Source organism: Mchenga conophoros, linkage group LG7 (genome assembly GCF_057382185.1).
Source record: "Mchenga conophoros isolate Kocher_MC1m ecotype Shallow Benthic linkage group LG7, M_conophoros_male_GT1.1, whole genome shotgun sequence".
NCBI classification, from domain to species: domain Eukaryota; kingdom Metazoa; phylum Chordata; class Actinopteri; order Cichliformes; family Cichlidae; genus Mchenga; species Mchenga conophoros.
This window is the reverse complement of record NC_140532.1, coordinates 16,782,364-16,809,050: the sequence shown is the minus strand read 5'-3', so window position 1 is coordinate 16,809,050 and position 26,687 is coordinate 16,782,364. Positions and strand designations below refer to the sequence as shown.

The window sequence follows — 26,687 nt, the reverse complement described above, 5'->3', positions numbered from 1 at the left end:
AAATGGCAGAAATTCTGCAGTCTAAATTATACCATATGTAGATACTAAACAACCACATTTACCTCCTTTTAAACTAAAACACTGATGCTATGTGAGATGTGACAAGCTTGCAGCTAGTCTGGCAACCACCTCAGCCTGTGTTTGGTGCCATTTGGCAACCGCTGGAATATTTAAATGCCCTGATGAATACATAGCCCCTGGGCTCGATGGCTCAAACTGAACACCGAGTGTGTTCTGACATGCTCAGCATACACTAATGGGACTTCTGACAGTCTTGTGCATTCATCCTACAAAAACCCGGCATGGTGCCAGAGGGGAACAGAGGCTGGGTGTGAATGTAGTGCACTGGCTGAAGATCTGGAAAGTAAAAGGCCACAGGTCAAACTGGTGCAACATCTAATGTGTCCATCAGGAGCCATTTATAGTGCCAAACTGTCCTTTGGCAAGAAAGGGAGCCCCTTCCTATTCATTTGCTACAAATTACAGTACTTTACATAAGAGCAACAGCTGCAGTAAATTTGCCAAAGTGAGTGAATCCACATATCTGCACTGACCGTCCATTTCCAAGGAGCCGCGTTTACTTAAGCATGACCGTTTGGCTGAAGCTGGAGAAGCTCTACAATTATGTGACTGCAGGGCAAAACACGCCTGTAATCTGTAACCTGCACGCAGGCGTCTGCACGAGAAGCGGACAACACGGGTGCTGTCCGCGGTGCTGAAAAACAAAACTGGCTAAAACGGGAGCTAAATCCTTACTGGGAACGTGCTCTTTATGTCCCAAATTGCTGTTTTCACAGCCAAACATGGCCTGAGTCTAAACACGTGTTACACAGTGGACACAGCTGTCTCGATTCCCTTGGAAAGCCAGTGTTGTTACGTTATAGAGCACGCCAGACATATAATTGATTAAGGTTATTTTGGAAAATGTCAGTAGAGCGGTGTAGCCCAATGATGTTGACCTTTTAAGCTGTGTAACTCTGTTCAACAGCATTACACAACAGTGCAAGTCCAGGAAACCGTATTGATCAGGATTTGTTGCAGATCTGAGATCGGATGTTTGTTTTTATGTAGAAAAAAATTAAACAAACTCAGGCTGAAGATTACAGTCAGAAAATTTCGAGTATGCGCGCACTCACGTGTTCCTTTAAGCTAGAGTGGTGTCAGGTTTACTTTTTTCCCTCTAAATTGGTAAAAAAAAAATAATACACGAGTACATTTAAAAAAATGCGCCTTGAGGAACTATATGTGCGTTAATGCGTCGACATAAAGCCGATGTTCATTACGACCTCCATAGAAAACAAACCACTCTATCTAAGACATGTCATTATATTGGCGACATTATACAATATGCATAATATTAGAGCGGAGTAATATACGGCTGAGAGTAAGTCCCTGGTGTGCAACGAGAGGAAAAACACACAAACAAAAGCGTTAACTTGAGGTTTTGGCGATGCCGCCTACTGAGACCACCATTACGCATTGATTAGTTCCCCCCACAGTGAAGCAGCAGAGGAATTTCTGGGTGCAGATATAGGACCACTCCTCTCTCTGCATACGATTTTCTCTCCTCTCTCCACAGTCGGGGCTTGTTGGTGAGGAAGGGGGAGGATGGTCTTGCAGTCGACGAAAGGAACAGGAGTTTATTGAGGAGTAGCTGCAACGGGAGGAAAAGCCTGTGCACATGAGCCTTGCGGATGTCAAGAAGAGAAAAAAAGAAAGGCTCGCGCCTGGACAGATGACCGCTCTGTTGAAACACTGGCGCTTGAATTGTTTAACTTGTTGATGCAACGTTTTTCTACTGTTTCCCCCCCTTCTCGTCTGGGTGCAGTGACACATAGATGGGTGGCGGAATCGCAAGTATTCTCTTCCTATGATAGGTATTTATTGAACTCGCCGTGGATGCAGTTTAAAGAGAAACCTTCTTTAAGGTGGGTGTTTTTCCCCTTTTCTCTTACTCTTTTTTTCCCTTTTTTTTTTGCTGAGACCGGGGGTAAAAGAAGAAGAAACACGCCTGCTTTTATTGATGGATGATGATCGAAATCTAATTCATATTCTGCCGCAAAGTGGGCTTCCATAACTGAACAGTTACACTGTTGATAAGGCTGTGGAGAGTGATACTGCGCATAACACCATAGAGTATCAGTAAAAGTAAATGGGCTCATGCGTTTTCTTATCACATTCTGCTCCACAAGCCTATAACCGTCACTGTCCCTATCTGTTCTTCCTGCAGATGCAATTCATCTCCGAGCCGTAGCACTGTGATAACCGGAGCAGGGTCGTTTTAAAAAAGAAACTACAGGTCAGCATGGCAGCAGGTGTAGCGGCATGGCTTCCCTTCGCCCGAGCAGCGGCCATAGGATGGATGCCCGTGGCGAGCACCCCGATGCCCATGCCTCCTCAAGACAAGAGGAAAGCCCAGGACGGACTTATTATCCTCAACGTGAGTGGGACCAAGTTTCAAACGTGGCGAACCACTTTGGAGAGGTACCCGGACACTTTGCTGGGGAGCACGGAGAGAGACTTCTTTTTCCACGAGGAGACGAACGAATACTTTTTCGACCGCGACCCTGACATCTTCAGACACATCCTCAATTTCTACCGCACGGGGAAACTACACTATCCGCGCCAAGAATGCATATCCGCGTACGACGAGGAGCTCGCGTTCTTTGGTATTATTCCCGAGATCATCGGGGACTGCTGCTACGAGGAGTACAAAGACCGAAGGCGCGAAAACGCGGAGAGGCTTCAGGATGACGAGGAGATGGACATGAACAATGACGTCACGCCAGTCAACCTGACGTTCCGGGAGTACCTGTGGCGGGCTTTTGAAAACCCCCACACCAGCACCTTGGCTCTGGTCTTCTACTATGTCACGGGGTTCTTCATTGCCATATCAGTGATGGCCAACGTGGTGGAGACGGTTCCCTGTGGGTCTTTGCCCAACAGGTCAAAGGAGATTTCCTGTGGAGACCGTTACGCTCTAGCCTTCTTTTGTTTGGACACCGCGTGCGTCATGATCTTCACGGTCGAGTACCTCCTCCGATTAATCGCGGCGCCCAGCCGGTACAAGTTCATGAAAAGTGTGATGAGCGTCATCGACGTGGTCGCCATCATGCCTTACTACATCGGCCTGGTGATGACCGACAACGACCAGGTGAGCGGTGCTTTCGTCACCCTCAGAGTCTTCCGGGTTTTTCGGATTTTCAAGTTCTCCCGGCACTCCGCTGGGCTGCGCATCTTGGGCTACACCTTGAAGAGCTGCGCCTCCGAGCTGGGCTTCCTCCTCTTTTCGCTCACCATGGCCATCATTATCTTTGCCACGGTTATGTTTTATGCGGAGAAAGGCTCCACGGCCAGCAAGTTCACCAGTATCCCCGCAGCCTTTTGGTACACCATTGTCACCATGACAACACTGGGGTAGGTGGCTGCAAAAGTCCATTAAAAAACAAAAGAAACAAACAAACAAAAAAAAAACCTTCAAGCGCTCGAGACACACCACAACTCACCAGCTCGGCTTTGATACTGTGTCGATAAACACACATAACACACAACAATGAAAAAATTCAAAATTAATATTACTGCAATAATACCAACAATTAAACAATTATTATGTAGTAGTGTTCTCAACGAGCACTTACAATTAGCTAGTAGATCTTAATTTGCATAAAAATATTTTAGAAAATTGTAGCTGGGCCACAGGTGTGGGTCATTGAACGTATTAATGCTCAGCCAATCAGAGAGCAGGAGCAGTGTGCTTTATAGAAGCTTCCGTGGTCGATTCGCTCCCCAATCAGCGAGCCTGCCCCTCACAAGCACCTCTTATCATTCTGAGGGTAAGCTACCGTCCCTGCCCGTTTCTGAGGGTCGTTACCGAATGCCTTTCCAAAGGTTACCGCAGTGTCTTTAAAAAAGGCGCTTTTATTGTCGAGCTATAGGAGCAAACAAACTACAGCTCACTGACCACGCTCCCACATACCGCATTAACAGGCCAAATTAAAGGCAAAGCAACGTATAGGGGACACACACACACACCTCTCCTCTCCCTGCACCGCCTCCTCTCCGCCTCTCATTCACCCTCTCTTAGCTCCCCTCTCTCCGTTTCAACAAGGTGCAGTAAATATTTGAATGCCAATTTCATGCTCGCGAACACCGCCGGTCGCAACCACGTGCTGATGTAGCATAGAATAATTAAACTCGGGTTGGACGATTACATCAAATTAATTTGTATTGATGAGCGCGCTCAGCTGCACTGTGTGGCTTGCTGTTATTATTATTATTATTGTTGTTATGAGCATTATTCCCAGTCTTCTTTGGTGATGCGCTTTCGGACCACCTCTGTGTGTTGCAAACTTTTGTCACCGTCGATATGTTTGACCTGATGCCTGCTCGCATAACAAAACAAAACAAAAATCAACAAAAAAGGTAATGCGGAGTTTAAGCAACGGGGGAATCGCAATCACACTAAAGGAAAAACACAACAACGTATACCGGTTGCTTCAGCACTCGCTGCTGCTGCTCGTATGAGGTTGAGCACAGCCGCTTAGCCAGTGTTAGTCCTCCTCTTCGCTGATGACACAGAAATTAGGGCCCGGGTTTTAATTTCAAAATCACAACATCGCAAAGCAAACACTACAAAAACAAATTGCTTCTGGCAGTGTGTACTTGTGTGTGTGTCTGCAGCAGTGCATAAGCTGGAGCTATGTAAGGCACAGTCCTGAGAATATTAAGTTCAAAATGTATTCCTTCTTGTACTACTATCATTATTACTGTTGGTTTGAACTGACACAGGGATCTCCACATTGCGCACAACCTGATTGGGGGGGGGAATAATCCCTCTTGTTTTTGTCTTCCTTCACATCTGCATTGATGCAGCCACTCAGCACCTGAGTACCCCTCAGCTCTGCAGGCAGCATATTTTGTTATTATTATCATTATTGTAATTGTTATATAATTAAACGGTGACATTTCCCTCTATCTGTGCTCATGCTGCGGGTGACACTGAGTTAGTGGATTTTCTGTCTTCTTAATGGCATACAACTCTTCCCTCTGTGCTCACTCAATATCAGTCGAACTACCACTCACCCTCGAAATGACCAATGAGAGCATAATTAGTAATGGGCATGATCTGGTGATTGAAGCGAGCCACCTCGTACACAATGCTGCATCGGCCGTGCTTTCCATTTGGATTCAAAGCGCGGGTGAAGGATGAGTTGTGTAAGAGGGTTCATTATTTATCTTTGGGGAGAAACAAAGATATTGCTGCATTCAGCTCGGAGTCTTTGTGTTGCTCTAGATGGATTTGAAAAAGATGTTTTTTGCCGCGAGAGAACAAAACTGAAATGTCCTTGGTAATGGGGACATCTTTGTCACTCCATTGTGATCCATGACAGCCCGGCTGACAGATTCGCAACCTGAACCGAAGCCTTACAGTGCTGCAGAATGCTGCATAGTGGACCACTGCTGGAGAGGCTGAATACTCATCAGTGTAAGACAAAGTCAGCCCCTTCTCACGATCCATCCTTGTCTTTAAAGGCGTGCTTCTGAAAAAACACATCTCATACAAGCCTACAAACCAGAGTCATGTCTACTGATACAGCGATGTAAGAAAAGCATCTGCTATATTCTTCTCCAATCACCTTCAGATGCTTATCTGATCAGGGGAAATGAGGTATTCTGATGGTATGTATCAGAGCTCAGCATGGAGAAAAATTGATCCACGTCTGACAAATAGGTATTTAGACCCATATGAATGGGGTTGTCTTTTCATTCGCTGGCAAATAAGCTATTTAGAGACTAGCGGGTGCACTACTGGCTGGAACCTCCATTTGAAGCCTTTGAAAGCATTTGATTTCATTCTGTTAGTCAATGATGCTTTATGCCTGCATGGTATCATGATGCCTTTCCACTACATATATTTTCAATTTCCCCTCACTTGCACCCCGTGGAAGTAAAGACTGTGGTGTGCGTTCTCTCCCCTGCTGATGGCCCATTGATTGTGCTTAAGCAGACGTGCAGACATTGGGAGAGCAGGGGCTCCTGTTCAGAGGCACTTGGCAGGCAGCCTGAATGAAAGGGAAGGGTGCCTGGAGACCAGCGGAGAATCAATAGCACTGTGCAGCTGCGTGTCATGCCTCTGTGTGTCTACTCCTCTGTGCCACCAAACACAGGACAAGACCCACTTATCCCTCCTTCTTTATTGAGCCTAATCTCCGTGGCTGCTTTCGGATATCCAACAAAGAGGAATCTGCTTCTGCCGTGAACTTCAAGAACTGGGTGTAAAATATGAGATTTTTATCTGCAGCTTTGCGGTATCTTTGATAACGGCAAGTGAGTCTGAGGGTATAATTTAGTGTCTTGATTTAATATTGTTCATTTAAGCTGGTATTGCACTTTATTAGGCTGGAATCAGACATTGCAGTGTTTTCCTGCTCTTATTTTCTCTGGATGATCCACATGGTCAGGGTGAATTAGCTGCAGAGGGAGTTTTTGGTGCTTCAGATCTTTTAAGTGATTTAAGGTGTAATGGAGTGCACTGCTGAGAGCAGCTGTGAAAACGGTGGAAGCCAAGCGCAACCCACAGGGGAAGAGGAGTGGGGAGGACAGGGCTTAGTCTGGCGTAGGCTAAACCTAGACACGTTCCTCTGGACACTGGCAAACATTACCTTTGATAGACACGATAGGCTCGAGCTTCTGACTCAAACACGCAAGCCCACACACAGTTTCCATATATTGAAATGTACTCGTTGCCCGCCAAGATGCCTAGGAGGAATGGTCATTATAATTACTGATTTGTTGTGACATTTACTATGTAAATTGTCCTGCGGTGTAACAAATACGCGTGTACGCTGTAGTCACTCAACAGATGCAGAATTTATCACCTATGCCGTTTGTCTGTGCTGCAGCTCCACCCACCAAATACAACCGGAACGGCTTGACAAGTGAGCCCTATAAAACTCTCAGGATAGGATTTATAAGACAGAGAAAGCAAGGTTAACAGACACGAGGGTCACTGTAGGGCCCATAAGCCAGCAGAAGTATAACCATTATCATGCTTGCCAGTTCTGACACCTCAGCCGCCTGGCGATCGAAAACTACAACGCAAAGCATCAGCTTCACGGTTTAGCGTGGTGCAGAGAGCGAAGCTTTTTGAAGTCGAAACCCTTCACCGCATGTCAAATGTAATTGAAACGTGCAGGAACAATCTGGAGGGCCTTTTACTGTATCTGTACCCAAGAGATAACAAACGCATTCTTGATGATATAGTCCTCATGCGGTTGGATAAGTTGCCGTGCCCCTGGCAGCCAATGCAGAGAATTTTCACTCTTTTTTTTCCTCTAATTCTTTTTTTTCCCCCTTCTGAGCTCGGCAGTCAGCGAGAACATTTGGTGCGTTTGATTATGTAGCGCAATTGGTGTAATTTTTGTGTTCAGTAGAATAAATTACACCACTTGCCATTGTGTATGTTATGCACATTATGAAAATCAGCAATCCATTTTGAGCGACGTGATGTGGCGCCGTGTAAAACAGAAGTGGCTAATGTGAAATGTGTAGGCCGCCGTCAGCCTGTGGGCTCACGGCGGTCCTCCAGGTGCTTTATTGGGGAGGAGAGGTGACGCTAATACGAGGCTGGTATAATAGTCCTGAAGTGACAGGTGACTTAATGAGAGGAACCTGGCACTGAAATGTGTTCTGTGCGAGCTCCTTTCTGCCCATGCAAATGACTGCGAAATGGAGGAGTGGAAGCGAGGGGAGGGTACCAGACAGCTTTCTTCAGAGGAGATTAAGATCATTGTGAAAGAAGGAATCCATTTAAAAAAAGTGCTAAATTGAAAACACGCAAGCCCCTGCATTTTCTTTCTCCTCTTTGTTTGCTCAAACAGTTTCACTCTGGCAGTTAGAGATTTAAAAGGGTGCTTTGAAGGTTTGAAGTGGAATGATTGATTAAAATCTTAAGGCCATTCACATATTGCATATTTATTACATCATACTCCTGTGCTTTGAAAGGTAGATGTTTCTATTTGGTTATTTGGGTGTTAAATGAGTTTTCAATTATATATATTTCACTGAAAAAAAAAATCCAGCGTCAGAAAGAAAATGCATTTGCGGTCAGTCAACCCTGAACTGAAAAACAGATTATGGCCAGCTGGTAGGTTGATGTCAGGTTACTGTGTATGTGAACTGACTCTAAAAGCAGGCATGCGTCACTGCAGATGGTCAGATTGATAAATAATCTATATGGCAAGGACAAAATGGCTGTCCCCCCCATTTGATTCGATTTCTTTGACAGCCCATCTTCGAGGCAGCCCCAATAACACTCATTCCACGAGGGGGGATTTTCATTAATTCACTTTCAATGTGCTGCATTAAGCAGGGAAATCGACTAGCATGTTCTGCACTTGGGCCTTGGTAAGGCAGTGCGAGGATATAAAATATGGCACCAGTGTCTTTTTTTTTTCTTTTCTTTTTGCAACTCCTCAGCATTTCTTCTTTTGTATTGTGAGCAACGTACGAGATTAATGGAATTTTTCAGAACAAGATTAAAGTTGCACCGTATGAATGCGGCATCATTGCATTAGGAAATAAGGAGATATGTGAGAAAAAAAACATCACCTAGATTCCATTGTTGCTAGAAAGCATTTGTTATGCCTGATTCCACTCCCACCCGATCTTAACAGCCAAGAAACCCCGATCCAGCCTGAGTGAATGAATGAAACGAGGAAATATCGCCTGTTATGTGATTGTGTATGATCTTGAAATTTGATATGTTGTAAAAAGACATCGGATGTGTATATGTGCCACAAGATCAGAGGATCAAACAGTTTGCAAATGATAAATCCAAGCCCAACAGCTATTTCCCTCTGTGGTGCTGCATGGCTTATTTACATACTCAGCATTTACATACAGATGAAAATGGCTTGTCTGCCATGCAGACGCACATAATGCCTCCTCATCACTTTGTTGAAACGTACAACGTACTCTAAATAGATTCTTAGGTTTAATCATATATTTTACAAAGAGCTTAGCATTAGATCAATTCAGTTATCATATCAAGATCAATAAAAATGTATTCAGCACAACACACAGAGGGTGTGCAATGCATTATTATTGCGATAATCCCAGAATCACCCATATCAATTAGAGGCCTTTCATTATAAAGGTGGTAATATTCACGGAGGTAATATATGTAGCAGAGGACCACTTGTCATGATTTATGAGGCTAATATATTTTCTGAGGATATCTTCACCATCTCCGACGTTGCTCATTAATTTTTTTCAGTTCTTTATTAATAAAATAACTACACGTGCGCTAAAGTGCGAGACAATTTTAATGATAAACAAGAAAATAATATTGCGTGACTTTTATGAACCAGCAAAGCGACTGCCATGTGCAAGCACAGCAATAAAGGAACAACCGGCCTGTGCGTTATTGATCCTGCTGATGATGATGTATTGATACACTAGACGAGGTAGTTTTACTTTTTGTGTGTGTGTTGTCATATTCTGTTGTGTTTCTTTGCAGCATCGTTTGCTTGTGTTTGAAGAAAGATATGACCCATATATGTTCTTAATGAGCAACCTTGACAGGAGCTGGTTACAGCAAACAACTACTGAGTGGAAGCAGTTTTCTTATTTGACACTGTCCTCCGAATAACAGTGACAGCATCGATAATTTCAGCAAGTAGCACTAAAAAAGTGAGAGAATTTTTTTTTTTTTTACTGCAATCATTTAGGTACCTTACCAAAATAGTTATTTTTACCTAAGCTGAGTGCTTATCTAACATAATCATGATTCAGAGCTAATCAAGTGATTCTTGCCAATCAACCAAACCATGCTTTAAGTGTAGCGTCGTTGCTTGCTACACCAAAACTGTTCACACATTGCACAGACCCCTTTTTATAGCTACAAGAACAGCAACTAAAAAGTTTCCCTGGAGAAAAACAGCGAGTACCACTTACTTGTTTAAAATTTCATAGTGTGGGTTTCACCATGAGGTCAACAAACTCATTATCAGCTCAATATGGTGTTGAAACAACAAAGGAATTAATTGGTATGAGCCACATGGTCACATTAACATTGCGGAGGGGGAAAAAAAAGTCACTGATAATAAACTGTTGAGTTTTACATATGCAAGCCAATGCCCTTGCACTTATTACCTTTGTGTAGCTCTCAAACTAATCAGCATACAAAGTACAAGCTGTGTTTGTTTTCATGGTGAGCTGCAACATTTTTAATGCCCACTGTTCCTATGTGAACACTGCACAGCGCCCATATTGGCATGCAACATGGAGTAGTTTGAGGGAGAAAATGTCACCTTTTTTTATTTCTTAAATTTTTAGATGCCACCGTCACTACAATAAATGTGGAACTAGCAATCATCATACTGCTTTTTCAAGACCGAACCAGCCCTCGCACCCTTCTTGACCTCAAAATCCGACGTCGCAGCACGGGCGTGGGGCGGAAGAGTTTCGCAGACGATGGCAACGATAGGCTCGCCCGTCTCTGTGAGGAGCTTGGGAGAAATGTGTTGCTCTTTGCACCCACTATTTCTCTCGAGCGTTGGGGACAGCACAGCAAACATAATATCTTGAAATGGTGCCAGCTTTTGTAATGCCAGAGTGCGAATCTCCCTCCCCCTGACATTTGTCTCTTTATCAGAAATACCCCTCAGCTAACAAGCCTACATCTGTGATCAGCAGAGATTCAGAGATTATAGCTAACAGCAACAATCAGTCTGTTGCGTGAATGAAACAGAAACAAAAAAGCATTCAAAGTCGCGCTTTGCTTTCGTGCTTTTTCTGACACTTCATTTGAAGAGCGATAGGATTTCACTGTAGATAAGGTTTTAAAAAGAAAGCGGTTCTGGTTTTAAAGCCTCTCAGCAAAACATTAACTAGGCTGAAATGAGAGAAGCACATTACCTTGACACCTACCCCAGTTTTTAAAGTATCTACTTTTAAAAGCTACACGGCATACATTCATTTGGCTGTGTCAGACTTTTATTGTACAGCAGTATGTTATGTTAACGCCATTTAATGCCATGCGTTTTGCAAAAAAGCTGAAATCAATATGGACTTTCATGTTCCCCAAACAAACGTAAGGCATGGGTTTTCATGAGTTTTTCGAGAAAACAATAAGACCTTGACGCTAGCACATTAATGGAAACTTTGTTTACAGCCATCCGTAATACCTGAACGCCTGCAGATTCGAGCGAAGTCGTGAATATTGATTCTGCCCGTTTGTCAGCCTGAACGTTTCTTCCAGCGCTTGTGAATCAACACATTATTTCATCAGAACTGAGGAATCTTGTGCCAGTTTACGCCGCCAAGATGCCACAATAAAAGCTCCTCGTGATCAATACTGATCCGGCTTGAATGAAATCCACAGTGTTCTCTGTAAGAAAAAAAGAAAAAACAGAAAGAAAACAGAGCTGTGCAAAGCTCACGAGTCTGGCTTTGAATCGAGCTGCCCATGCTAGCCACTGTTAACCCAGTTTCATTGTTGAGTCTTTGCCACAGGCTCCATAGATTATTAGTTTCTGTATGCAGCATGAATGATAAGAGGCTATGTCCCATTTCAGTTTAGGTATAAAGAGCTTCCTCCTGTCTGCCTGGCAGGGAGGTCCTGCTGAGATGAGGGATGTCAGCCTGTCACCCTGACACATGGCAGCTGTTTCCTGCCTGCCCCAGCTACTATAAATAGCTAAATATATCACCTAATGTAGGCCATTTGGTCAAACAGAAACTAAACAGGGCATGAGCTCTGGGCCTATATGTTTCCCTTTCACCTCAAACGAATTTCTCATGCACGGTGGTGTCACCAAATCTTCACCGTTTTATCCTTCTGTGACTATCTCCTTCCTGTCCAACGTGGATTGATGACATATTAGGTTGCGATTTTGCAGCGCCATCACTTTACGTCAGGTTCGGAGCTTCAGCTGAGCGAATGCACGCTCAAAAATCTTTAAAGAACAATTGTGTACAGGTTTCATTAGTATTCTTCTATAATTTTAACATTTTGATGAGATATTGTAGAGCTAAAATCCTGAGGCAGTAAATAAAGGCAGTCTGAATGATCCCGGCGCAATAGGCCTGCAATAAGGATCAGCTTGTGACTATTATAGTGTTTCATTGTGTGATTATTATTTTTTTAATGTCTCAGAAAGGTGTTGTTTTAGCTCATCAACATTTCAGTCACACACAACGCTGCGACACAATTAAATTACCACAAACTACGGTCTGCAGAAAGAGTGTTAAATCAACTCTTTGCTGTCACATTCTCGAGAACCGAGCATTAAATCTTCACAGAGGGAACCGGCGATGCTGGTTCATTGTGCCCACCCACCGTAAACTCAGAGCAGCTACACGACCGGCGGAAAGCAGCACATATCAGTGTCAGTCTCTTGTGTGTATTGAGCGTAATTTACTGTCCCACTGTGATAAAGCATAGTATTTTCCTTCCAGGTTTCTGTATAAACAGCTAGAAGCAGAAGTTGTTTAAGCCAATTTACTGGCATGGCTTCATGAATGGCAAAGCTGATCTGTAAGTCAGTGCGCCACTTTAGTCACATCTACAGTTGCAAGAAAAAGTTTGGGAATTGGCTTTAAAATTAACCTGCTTTTGCTGTGAATTCTGATCATTTATTTTCACAACACAAAAAACACAGTCCAACTGAACTAATGACACACAAACTGTTTAATGAACACAATGAAGAATTGCAGTGAAAGGAAGTGCATCGTGGCCAAAAGCTTTGGCAGAGGCACCACTGCCACAATCAAAATCTTGCTTTTGTTTGCCACTAAAAGATTTTGTTGAAACTTATAAAAACTCTTATGATTGCTCCTCACTATATCAGAGAAATAACAAAACTTTAGTAGCAAAGTGCATGAAAAACAACATTTGTACCACCCCAACAAAAATAAAGCTCTCGTGCACCACTGTATTTCTACAAGAAATTACTTTTGAAAGGTGTTCCAAAAAAAGGAAATGACATTGGAATTGTGTGTTGCAAACTCATCCCTACATTTATTTTCTAGCACATGTATGGAGGGATTTGAAATCTAATACAGAAATCCATGAACTGTTTCAAAAATGGACTTTCCCATTACTTTACCAGGGGGAAGGATTAGAAAAGTGCAGGAGCACCTTGTGGACCTAATGGACCTTAAGGATGAGCGAGTGTATTTTTAATTAAGATATTTTTGACTTATTATTTGATTTATTCTCGTCTTTTTTATAGAGCAAACACTTTATTTTATTGTGTGTGTGAACCGCTGACCAACACTGATGCATTTCCTTCAGGATCAATAAAGTTTTATGATGAAATGAAAAGAAAAATAGCTGCAATATCCAGATATGAGCGTCCTGACATGCTACTGTAAAACGGTGACATTACTTAACACCAGCATGTTGGTACTGCAGGTTTGAGCACGTAGTCTGTTCAAAGCAACCATATGTTTGACTACAGCCTCACAGTGCTTGTGTTGCTGTAGAAGTATTCCGATTTTTGTAATCCAATTACACCCTGTTACTTTGTTTTGTTAAAATATATAACTATAACTATTCAATACTAAGACCCCTTAATTTTCTCAAATATCACACTGAAGGAGTTTCACGTCTGATTGCTTTGACATCAGTGTTACAGGATATCTTGTTAGAGAAATGTATTCAGCTGTATTTTCTCTGGCTATCTCCTTGATTAATTCACATTTTACTGAATCACTGTGCTGAGCATTACTTAAAGCACCCATGCAGGATGTCTGTGTTCCCCTGATAATGTGTCACCTGCTACAGCACAGAACAACTTGGGGCGAATTCATCGACTTCTGGAGAAAGAAATCGGCGGTGAAAGTGATCGCTGATCGTTGTCTGCCCAAAAAACTTATTATTGCCCAGTTAATATCAAGTCCACAGATGCATAACCATCTATCACTTGGATGTGTCTAATGAATGATTTTTGGGCAGTGATTCAGAGAAAACACTGTCGGTTAGAGGTGCGTGAGCACAGCGGCTTAGGCTGACACTTTTTGCTTAACTGGGTGCATTATGTTATCCATATAATAGATAGAATTATACAGATCTTTTGAAAAGGACAACTTTGTGTTATCCTCTGAACATGTAGTTCAAACAAAGTATTTCTGTGTAGAAGAACAGAGTACTTCTTAATCATTGGGGGGAAAAAAAGCTTGATTCTTAGCCCACAGTTTAAGCCCCTATTTTAGTGATTACATGCCTCACAGGGGACGCTAGGCAGAAAACTAATAAGGTCAAACAAGGCACACATATTAAAGGTCCAAAAGGAGAGAGGGAGAGAAATTCCAATCCTATCTTGCCTATCAGTGCCTTCTGATGTTTTGCTGGTTGGATTTCTTGGATGTAAAAACAACAATACTCGAAAGCGCTATTTGAAAAGGGATAGACGGTAGCTACTGTAGATTGTTCTGCTTGTCTGGGTGTTACTGCAGTGTGGGTCCAGCTCCCATCTAGAGGATTTCCTGCCTGTGAATCTTGTTGCAGGTGTCCTACACAGGAGTATCTCAGTTAAGGACTGCATTTCCATGTGGGGGATTTTCATCTTTTTTTTTTTCCTTTTTCAAAGGTATTAGTGGGAAATCGTAAACAGTTGATGATTATTTGTATTTTCCTCTTAGCCAATCGTCTGTAATCCCACGAAGGAGCTTAAGAGTTAGATTTCTGGCATACACTCTCTTATCTTTACACAACCAACACAGACAAATGGAATGTATCTCACTTTGACTGAGGCCAAAAGGCAAAGTGAGTTGTGCAGAGGAAAAAAAAGCTGCCCAGATAGTTAACCTTAATAAAGGCAGACACTGCAGTCAATTCCAGAACCAGCTCAGCCTTATTTAATTGCACACATATGCGTCTCACAGTATTTTCACTGGCAATGTATTATATGGTGAAATCTGTGGTAGACTGTCCTCTGGAGGTCGCAGGACAATCATACCCGAGCTTTCACGTAAACTGATCCAGCATCAAAGTGTCAGATGTGACATTCAGTAACCTCCAAAGGAAACACGGTCTCATTTTGAATCCAAAAATTCCATTTTACATGGATTTAACTGCAGTTTCTTTCCCCGAGATTTTTGCGCACATATGTCAGAGACAGAAAACAAGCTGCGCTGCTGTTGTTTCAACTCCCATCGTCTTTTCTATGAAATGGCATCCATCAAAGTTAATGGGCTGTAATCATCACCACAAATACACTGTCACACGTTCCACTGCTCGCTCCTGAGTATTCAACTCCCAGTCAATGGGATGTAAAGAGTGACAAGCATGAGGAACACAATTTCCCATATCATTAACGGCTCCGAGTGAGAATTGGAAAAGAATCCACCCACCGCCCCCAAAAAAGTTTTGCCTATTCTTCAGATTTAGATTCTGTTTGCTCAACCTCTTCTGGGACTGCAGAGGAGAAACATTTATTAGATGCATATGTGACAAACAGTCAATACTACTGACGCCGTTTTTCAGGCACCCATCCACATTGTCATCTGGTGAAATAATTCTTATTAAAGTATGTCACTTGTTACTGACAGATCTGCTGCGTGCTAGATAGATTAATTTCCCAAGAAGCCAACTCTGCCAGCTTCCAATCAGAGTTCAGCGCATCACGTAGATCTACTTATCTCCAGGCAGTATGCTGCTGGACTAATCATACATCATACAGGTTTATACACACACACACACACACACACACACACACACACACACACACACACACACACACACACACACACACACACACACACACACACACACACACACACTACTCTTTCAGTGCCTGCTATGGCAGAGCTCCAAGAAGAGCGTCCCTCCTGTATTTGCGTGTTTGATAGGATGGTTTAGCTAAAGCATCCCCAGAAGACAATTTGTAGACCTCAACAGATGGAGAAGTCCAATTAGAAAGTGGGAAAAATGAGAGATGAATGTCCCTGCTCTTTCTCTCCCGGGACAGACAGCTTTTCTTTCAGCACAGGTATTAAAACCAACACGTGTCGGAGGGAAAACATCACAAAAAAAAAGAGAAATAAAGGATAACGAGGCTGGGATTTGATTTCTTAACATGACACAGTCAAAAAAGTAGCCACCGAATATGATACAGTTTGCTCGCGCCACATCTACAATATGTATAAATGTCTCCTTATGTTGTCTGATTCTTCAAGGGCAAACATCCCACATAGCAATTGCCTTGCCATTAGCCAAGACCAAAAAAAGGAGAAAGAATGAAAAAGTGCTTAAATATAGCAACCCCCCTGGGATAGTAGAAGGAAGGGCGTGCTGTGGTGTGATTAAAACGAATAACCTTCATTCAGTCACGTTTGATAACGGTACATTTGAATGTGCTGTCTGTGGTGGGGGCCAAAGCTGTGCCTTTATCTGCCTTGTCCTCCAAGTTTGAACATCATTATTCACCAGGAAGCTCGTCCTCAGCGCTGGCAAAGATGCCGAAGTTATAAATAATGGGAGTTGTGTCATCAAGCACGCGTTGGGCCTAGGTCGGTTTAATTCTGGCTTTTAGCCACCCCTGCTGTTAATGCAGACATCGCAATAAACCTGTTGATGACTGATAGATTGTGTGGATGCAAGACCAATTTTCACTGGCAAAATGACCTTTTGCTTGTGTTGTTGTTGTCGCCACGGCCCCCGAGTTATTACTTTTCATGTCATTTTTTGATTTGACAGGAGAAGTCTCGAGGAGTGAAATGGAAAAAGTAATGATGTCCCCATGTGCGTGATGTAGCGTGGTGCAGGTGGGGCGATGGTAGATAGGGCCGCAGCTAGTAGCTCTGCTCTGCCCCGGGGGCCAGTCTGCAGCTGTTAGGAGAGCTTCAGCTCTTCCCAATTCTTCCCTGCAGGTTCTCGCTGCTTCCTTGGTACTCGCTGTTATCTGGGCTCGCTGCTGTCGCTGGTCTGGCTGCCGTCCACACTCTCTGGGAGAGAGCGCGCTCAGTACATTTTTACGCTTCGCCACTCTTTCCGTCTCATTACAACCTCGGCTATTCCTCTCACTTTTACTGTGAGATTTTGAAGTGTCCCTTTGAACTGGCGACTGCTCCTATATTTATATATACATATATAATTTTTAACAGCTGTATTTTTCTACCTTGATATTTATTTCAAAGACAATGCTCCATTGGCACAGGCCATTTACGCCCTGAGTACTGTAACTACTTACAAAGCATCCTGAATGTATATATAGTCTTGTGTATACAGGAAGTGAACCGATATATGAGAGGCTGCAGCTGTTTGGTGCAAAAAGCTGATACAGACAATTTAAAGTTGCAGCTCAAACAGAATACAGAACTTTTTTTTAAAGCCTGAGGACAATTGATTCTCTTCCTCAACACGTATTATCCTGCAACTTTTTTCGTGTTATTTATTTATTTTGCCTACCTTCAGTCTTTTTCTTTTAACCATTTGTTATGACGTTAACATGCCCGCAGCTAAAGACCAAAATTCATTTTTCGACTTGATTCATGAGTAACCCTTTAAGCCAGTCCATTGGTTAGCTTGTCTGGAGCTTTTAACACCACAATTTTCATCATTTGTCATAACGATGAATCAATTGACACGTCAGCTGACTACTTTGGATGTCAGCTTCTCAAATGGGCAGCTTTTATTTGTCTTCTGTAATTGGAAATCGAATAACCTTTGAGTTTGAAATGGTGGATCGCCACATCACCTTCAGCTCTGCTATATTGTGACGGGCATTTCTAATTTGTTTTTTTAATTCAATAGTTTAAACAGCTGCTGAATTAATGGCCTACTCGTTTTTGTATTACATGTGCAGTTGTGAGGCATTCGACGGGCGACTGTTTCATTAAACCTTTCAAACCCCATTCTACTCTGGCTTTATCTTATAGTACAGATAACCCTGATGACACTGCTGTGACATAGTCAGGGGTTATATATACACCAGATAAACCTCCTTTGAGATCCACAGAAAAAATTACACAGCTGTTTTTACAAGTAGCTCTCCTCCTTATAAAACTGATCTTTGTCTGGAAAATTGATGGAGTACCCTTATGTCATCTAAAAAACCCCAAACCCCCCCCCCCCCCCCCCACCCTTTAAAGTGATGAATTGATACATAATGAAACTTGTAAATGCAGACCTAAAGGGACATATAGCCCAAAAAAGAGCTATACATCTTTACCTCTGCCTGGTGACGCTGTACTCTCCTGTTAAATGAGCAGATTTTTTAGATAACGTAGCTTGTGAATGCACACTCTGCAAAGTCAGGGCAAAAGGGGCCATTTGGTGGAGGAAGCTGATATCCAGCGGCTGCTCTGCGTGGAATCGCACATCAAAGTTAATCTTGTGCCGTCTGCTCTGGCGGCGCCGCGGAGCACTAATCTGCTGTCAGCGTGATGAGGCTCCTGGACCAGTTCCCCTTTCCAACACAGAGGCACTAATCCACAAGACCTTTCACGTTTTTTTCTCCGCTTCATCACCTGACCAGACAACAAAGGTCACAAGGTTCCCTTTGAAATCTCGTCTGGTCAATACTAGCTGAGCATCGCCACTGGTTTTGGTGTTTATTGTGTTTCAGTTTAAGGAAAGCTGGTTTTGGTGCATTTTGCCTTTAAGAGCCACATCTTACTTTGAAGTGTACTTTTTTTTTCTACTTTAGACTGGAAAAAACACAAGTATTAATGCGGCGAATGCCACGAACACAGCAATCGCTGTCATTACTGCTAGTTTTTCCTTAATTGATCATCTTAAGAAATTCAGTTTTCACCTTTAACCCTGCCTCCGGCATTTAGATTCCGGAGGTGAGGTAACTTGCTGCCAGTTCAATGAAAGCTTTCGGCGTTCAAGAAAATGCCACTGCTCTTTTGCCAGCATTCAGATTAACCTACGATGAATACAGAATGAGTTCATTAGCATAATCGCTTGAGTGTCTGATGATTTCATTTTTATTATCACGTTCCCTTATAATCCATAGCTCTGTTGCCCCTTCGTGCTTTCAGCCCAGTCTTTCATGTTCCTTTGCCCTCCCCATTCAGTCACGAAGGAGTGTAATTGCATTATCAAAGTATTATACCGACGTTGTGGAATATATTTTTAGCCCTTGGCTTTCTGGAATGATGTAAGGCAGATGGGCAGAAATATAAACATGCAATGACAAATTAAGATTCTGAGCAATGTTTGAGTTGGCTTACCTTGGTTTCATCATGTCCAGACTGATTAAAGCATCTCTCAGGCCTCGCTTTAATAGCCACAAATCATAATTCTCATATTTACACGGTGGCATGCTATTTTTCTTGGTCCAGGTCAACACTCAACCCTCTTAAAACTTTTAATAATACAAAACAGCCTTTCATTTAGTTATCGAAAGCAATTGGCACAAGGAAATGGTTGTAATTATGACCATAAGGAGCTCAAGTGGGCCTAGAGGTGACTCGGCATATACAGTAATGGGGGGAAAAGGGCGCTTTTTTGCATAGTACTGCGCTTGTTTCTCAAGTGTCAGCAGGTGTAGACTGGAGACTGGAGAGGAGCAGAAGAAAAGAAAAATGTCAAGCAGGGCTGTGCTAGCACTGCATGATAATAGAAAAGGAGGAGAAAAAGAAAGTGAATGAAGCGTTTCATCTCCAACTCATAGTTAGAGGCAGGCAGGTCCAGGCAGAGGAAGGGTGAGTCAAAGTCAGGAGCGGAAGAGCGGTAAAGAGGAAAGCTTTTTATCATCCCTGACTCTTAAGAAGATCTCCCAAATGAGAGAGGGCGTGCATGCTAATGTCAAAGCCGCGGTGATAACTAGCTGCCTGGTTTTGCAGGGTGAGGGTTAAGCTGGGATTTGCAGGGGTGAGGGAATACATGTTTGATATGTGAGCGAGAGAGAGAGCTGAGGTGCCTTTGCCAGAGCCATACGTGAGGGATTATTTTATATGGTTTATCTGTGTCTTCGTGGTTCGAAGAGAGGAATTTTGCCGCTCTTTATTAGGTCTGTGTGGTTCCTGAGACTCTGAGGTGAACATTCAGCTGGAGGATCAAAGTTATATAGACACTGCAGCACCACAAAAGCTTTCATTTACTATGCGTTAACACTGACTGGCACGCAGCCACACATTCTTGCTCCCACAAACTTCACATCCCAACCTTTGGCTCCACTCGTCAGCTTTCACAAATCTGCAGAGACCGGATCTCAGCTGGGTTGTGAAAATCATAAAAAATGATCTCGCGCATCTGCTCCACACTTCTTTTTTTTAAATTTGATTTTTTTCCCTGCATTTCAGCAAACAGCCAGAACAATGCAGCCTTTGCATTACTGCCTGCAGAGACTGCGACAGGCACCTATCACAAAGTTGTCCTTCCCTGTAGCTATTGTTTGCAGTTACTCATACCTGAGCACCCTGTTTTTCCTACTGCATGCATAACACCAGGCAGTGCGGTCCTCTGGTCCTCCCCTATCTGTGCTTCCTTCTCCCCATTATGTTGTGTAGTTCTGCCAGCCTCTCCTTCTTTCCCTTATCACCTGCAGTGAAAATCTAGCGGGCTAATCCCAGTGCCTGTGGGATTCCCCTCTCTATAATGATGTATATCTGAGGGATAGCATCAGAGCAGAGTCCTATCAGCCCACACACTCTTAATCCCATCAGTCTGTGGTGTCCAAACCCAGGAGAGGGAGCATTTTGAATGTTGTGCTCCCGGCCTCTTGCCAGAGATGCGGTGCAGAACATCAGGAATGATATGTTGTGTTCAGGGATCATGCTGGAGATCATGTTCATTTATTGTGTGTCAGACTGTTGAACCCTTGTGGTGTGTCTCCCAGCATTGCAGTGGTACATACTGTAGGTGTGCTAGCGTGTATTGAGTGCGAGCCTCCAAAGATTGTGCCAGTCTATCTGGCAATTACAAAGATTTAATTTGTACTGTTTTGCAGTCTGTTCATGGTGGAAATAGATAAATACAAAATGTCCTTAATATTTTTAATTTATTTTAAACACGAAACAGATGCACATTTGGTGCATCAATGATATAAATTTATGAGCGCGAGAGAGAGGGAGTTTTCTTTCATTCTGCTACCTTCACTTGCCCTTGTATATCTGTACATACAAGAATGTCTATCCAGCTTCGATTTTCTTACTACATGGTCAGATTTACTACCTACTGGCACATAAAAGAATGGCCGACTGGTCAGCTCATTTGTGTTTTTAGAAACAAACATTTAATGAAGGCTCTTAATATGACATAAGCACCCTTACAACCTCTCAGTAACCCATGAATCTTGCAGTCTTCACAAATACAATGTCAGAGAATCTATATCCTCTTGTCACTCATGTTCATATGCCTTGTATGACATCCAGGCAGTGTAATCTATTTTCCTCAAATTCTCGATTCGTAGTTCATAGTATGATAGAGTTCTGGAGGAAAATTACTTTTTTCTTTTTGTTGTGGGGGGTGGGTGGGTGGGGGGGGTAACATCTATTATTTAACTGTCAGCACGGATGAATATTGTGCTCTTTCAGCCTCATGGAGAAGGTACAGAGAGCAGTATTGTTGTGCAGCATTGCTCCATTTGCTCCTTGTCATGACTTGTAAAAGAAATGGAGACTGTTTCAGCTGGTCAGGCTAATATCTGGAAGAGTCTGTGTTAAGTCCTTAGAGAAGATTTTAATGTTGCGTCCACTCTGACACTTTAATCTCTGTGGTACGTTTCACAGCACTGCCCACAAGAGATGTCTTCACTTCAAGAGCGCCTAATACTTCCTGACCTTGCCACTGTCCCGTTGTCCCCGCACAGTTTTATTGCCTCTCGCTGTCATTATCAACTTCTGATTGGTACAGTCGGTGACAGTATCAGAGTTTCACTATAATTGACAGGATTTGGTCTCACAGGTTTGGAGGGCTTGTCTGCACTGTAGAAACCACTGAACTGTGAAACGGAGCCAGTGAATTACCTCTGGAAGCATGATGGGGAGTCGGTGCGCCATGAGATGTTCGGTGAAGGTCAAACAGAAAATTGTGCATTCCCAGAATGATCAAAGACGTGTTGAGGAGACTTGATTCACAATGCACGGTGGGAGTTTACCAGTCTAAGAAAATGTAGAGTAAAAGTGGCTCACCTGCACATAATTGCTTGATAAAAGTCCTTTTTTTTTTATAATATATGAAAGCCTTGTTTTAGCACAGTAAGCTCATTGTGACTTTCCGAGCATAAAAGACAAATGCTGAGTGGGATGTGAAGTTAAATCAGTCTCAGGGAAGAAAATGAGACCGAAATTAATTTGAGATTCAGATTTTCAGATTGCAGGTCCCTTTGTAATTATTGCTATAAAACAACATGCATAGATGGCGCACAAGATAAGGACAGTGTGCTTAACTCATCTGTATTCTAATCAGCTGATGAATCAAAACGGTTAATAATTAAATTAGTTTCATTCCACTGCTTCTCACTGAAATATCAAATTGGAGTAGATCAAAGTGTGGTTTGATGAAAGTGAGATTTAATGTCTTTACCATGAAGGATTTAATAGGATGTCACCTCACAGTCCAGCAGTTTCACTATCTTAATCATAGGATTCTTCTTCCTTTGAACACCTTGACCTTGATCGCTTATCGGCACAGGCGAACACTGTGAGGCTTTTTGAACGTTAGATATTCACTTTGCTTTGATTAATGCACTTTACTATAGTCACTTGTGCAGTGTGTGAGCTAGTTTCGTACTAAAATCCACAAAAAGGAGGGTAGGAAGACCGCGACAGAGGCGCCGCTGGGCGACTGGTCTTCGATGCTGTTGACGAAGCCTCTGAAAGATCTGCCGCAGCCCTCCTTGAATCCTAATTGTCAGCACTGGTAAGCTGTTGGCAGTAATCACAACTGGAATGTGAGTTGTTGGGACAGCAGTGTGATTACTTCAGGCCTCTGTGCTTATTTCAGAAACCTGAGCTTATGCTCGCTTAAAGTAGGGATTTGTAATTTCTATCAGCCACCAAACCCTATTTGTGTGCAGCAGACAGAGTGGTACAAATGACCAGAAAAGGCCATTTAGGCATAGTTTATTACCTGAAAAGGTTAATTTCATTTAGTTTAATCTTTAGGGGGAAAAAACGAACCTGCCCTGTCTCTGAAAAGAGAAATAAACAAATGACGTGTCTGCAAAGTCATCCAGATATCTTTTTTTTTTCACTTCCCACTAACCAGATGGCAGTCAGATTTCAGACACAGGGTTCTGGAAGACAATCAAGGAACAAGATTGCTTTTTTAGGAAGGAGGATTGGTTTAACTATATGTCAAATTAAAGGCCCTACGCACACACATATACACACAAACAAGCGTCTGTTTTGACTGTGTGTCAGTTCCTGTGTGTCCAAGCGTGTCCCTGTTTTTAGGTGTTGGCGCTAGCTGTGAGGCGGTGAGGTCATGTACAGAAGTGTCTCAGAGCACCCCTGATGGAATACCGCACTGCTTTTAAGGTCAACTGCACAAACTCTGCCACGCAGGTTGATACAGGGACTCATGAATGTTTGATTGGTCTATTATCCAAAGCCAGGTGAGGACATTCATCCCCCCGTTTCTAGAATTCAAATATTCCTTTGAGTCTGACATTTCTCCTACAGTCTGAGGCAACCCCGCGGTTTCACTCTCTCTCGGCGCGCCGAGCTTCATCTGCAATGCTGTCATCTCGCTGTCGGACAATTCTACAGAATGCGTTGTTTTTAAAGGCCGGCGCCAGCGCGAGCACAGTATGGTTTTAGGTGGGTGGAAGTGGGGAATTGATATTCAGTCATCTCGACATTCCTCTTCATCCTCTGCAGTGAGGATAAGAATCCGGTCATCCGTCTTTGTGTCTCACCCGTGTCAGCTTAGGGTAGCAGGGGTAGCAAATGTGAGTACCTGGTACTTAGAGACAACAAGAACAAAGTAGGAACATTACTTTAATCTGCAGCTGCTGTTAATTCCTACCTCTGCCATCATCCACGAGGCTTTGTGTATCTCAGCTTTCCCTTATGAACAATCCATCACTGTTACTGTTTCTCTCCAGAGTGCGCTTGCTGCTTTCCTTTCTCATCTGCTCGCTGCTAGGCTTTCCTTCCAAAAGAAGACAGTCACTGCAACACACTGTATTCCACAACAGACGTGCCTGCATCACTCCACTCGCCGCAGTAAAGTACATGCGAGGGAATGCTGTCTTCCATTTTTTTATGGATCTCTTAATAGGCTTTCAGCAGCACATCCAGAACCTATAATTGACACCTGCTTTCAGTCATTGTCTGCCATTAGATAGGAAAATGACTTGACCTGTAATGAACTGCAAAACTAATGACATCTGTGCGAGATTAGTCAACTTGAAAGCAAACTGTTGTACATGAAGTCCCATCAAGCGTGATATTAAAATGTCCACTTTTACATCTTTCCGCCCGAGCTCTGTAAAAGCCCAGACTGTTGGGCCCAACATGATGGAAACCTGAAGCTAATGACTCAAGCAGACGTCTGTGGGCATTAGACAACTTCATTTATGAAATAGTCAACCTCCCGTGTAGCGATACATTCACATTACCCTGCCTCACTTGAGAGACGGACTACTGTCACAGCCACTGAGCAATGCTGATGTTCCTTCCTACCTGCATTCATCTTACTCTCGGGAGGTAATGGTCTACTCAGGTCATTTGCGCATTAGGGTCTCACTCATTCATCTCACCCACCTGCGAACGTGTGAATTGCCGGTCCTCTGCAGCACACGGAGAGTTGTTTAGATGACACGGAAAACATACGTGCCCTGAATCATTCATTTTAAGTCCCAGTGCTGCTGGTGGCCTAGCATGTCAGCACAGAGCCGCTTGTGAATATGCAGATTATGCTCATACGAATGAATTTGCAGATTTTTTCCCTGGATCTGTTAATTGCCTTGGAGACATCGGGATTTTCTATTTGATAAAGTAATAATCTTGAAAAGTAATCAGATGTGCATGTGGCTACAGGATGTCACTGTGTTTGCAGCTAAATGTTTGAATTGGATTGAATTGTCTTTATTGTCCCAGGGGGGACTATCTGGTAGTCTATGCAACCCACACATGTCATAAATGAATGAGGAAAAAAAACATAAATTCATATATAATATACTACATTGGATGCATTTGTAATAAACTAGCAGTGAGCTGGTAAAGCACTAGAAAAATGTTATTTACATAAAATCCATCATCCATACAAAAATCCATATTGAAATGTGTATATAGTAGCAGGGGCTACAGCTTGTTTAACCACCCAGCAAACACAAAAATGATCTGATTTGGCCTTTTTTGAGAAGGAATACCTCCATCTTTTTCCAGCATTTCCTCCTGAGTGCTAGGGGCAGCCATTATAGCCTCAACCTTATATCACAATGTTTGAAGAAACTTTACAATGAGGACACATTTTCACTGATGACACATTACCTAGTTTGAAGTGTGAATCTATTGCAAGTCAAATGCAAAGGTAGCATTTTCCCAGGAAAATTCAAGTATAAATAACTTCTCAGTAGCTGCACAATGTTGTCGCCTTATAAAACTGAAAGATGTTTCCTACCTGGGATGTTGTATCTTAGATCCAGCTTTTTAACCACCCTGTTTATCCACCTGTAATCGCATCAGTAATTTCCGTCCACCATTTGCTCTTCCCGTCACATGGAGTGAAACTAGCAAGTCCTCTCCCGAAGCTCGGTGGAGTCATTTGTTTACATGTGTTTTGCACATCACCAGCTGCTAGCATCTCCTCCTTGTAGCCTGGTTGTAATAGACGGCGTGTTTGTGCCTCATGAGGTGAATTGAATTTATCGTTTCCACATTTAGTGGAGACAGTTTTCTAGCGTGTTTTACAAAGCACTGTGATTTTGTTAGAGGTTGTTAAAGTAGCTCCCATTTTAGGCTTCAGGCAACGGGGACTTTTTTCCAAATTCGTTATGAAAAAAGTCGCCGTCCACATGCAAAAAATTATCTCATGCATACCAAAAGAACAAGTGGTAATATAACCTTAACCGTAAAGAAATGTTGGCCAATTAAAAGTCCACAAACAATAAAGCGAGATTTCTACTTTCCGTGCACACGATTTCTGCTTGGGCCCCATAACATAAATTTCATCATCAAACATTGAGTATGAGGTTGTCCAAATTTTGTGACAGCGCAGATAATTTAGATAACAGTGCACCAACTACGCACGCGCCCAGGCAGTGGACTTTAAAGAAGTATAATAAGAACTACAACTCGGCCGTCCAGCTATCTGTGTCCGTGTCCGCAATCAAGCATAACCCAGGCTCAACACGGCGCACAGTCCAACATCAAAAAAGGAAATAAAGCTGCACACCTTTAACATTGTGAGACAAAATCCACGTTTTATTCGACCACATGTTAAAAATAGAAACTGAGGTTTTTAAAACCTTCACTGTGGCAGTTTTTCAAAAGCTCGTGAACATATTAGCCTCAGGCATGTCTCTTGCTTTCAGACATGCCTGGGATTGTATTGCAAATTTTTTACATTTTGCGATATCATTTTATAACAGTGTTTATGAATGACCTGAATTACCTTTGTTGCACATGTTGGCATTAAATCAAATTTTGTCATCAAAATAGGAGCATATAATGGCCTAGTATCTCCAAAGCTATGTCTTTTATAAAACAGGTGAAAAGACAACAAAGTTTCAGGGAAAGTCAGGAAGTGTCTCTCTTCTTCAGTTTGGTATCCTTGG

At 42.8% G+C, this 26,687-nt stretch overlaps 1 protein-coding gene across 3 annotated transcripts in view; it reads left to right on the top strand.

The window, feature by feature from the left end:
• Window positions 1-1,388: 1,388 nt before the first annotated feature.
• LOC146569912 (A-type voltage-gated potassium channel KCND2-like) overlaps window positions 1,389-26,687 on the top strand; it is a 31,914-nt gene continuing 6,615 nt past the window's right edge. For 2 of the 3 annotated variants that reach the window (XM_085282586.1, XM_085282584.1), the window contains exons 1-2: window positions 1,389-1,928; window positions 2,231-3,417. In XM_085282586.1, coding sequence (XP_085138712.1) covers window positions 2,306-3,417 — 1,112 coding nt within the window. In that variant the 5' untranslated portion in view covers window positions 1,389-1,928; window positions 2,231-2,305. Of the gene's footprint in view, window positions 1,929-1,955; window positions 3,418-26,687 lie in introns of those variants that run through there. The other variant, XM_085282585.1, reaches the window with a different exon arrangement.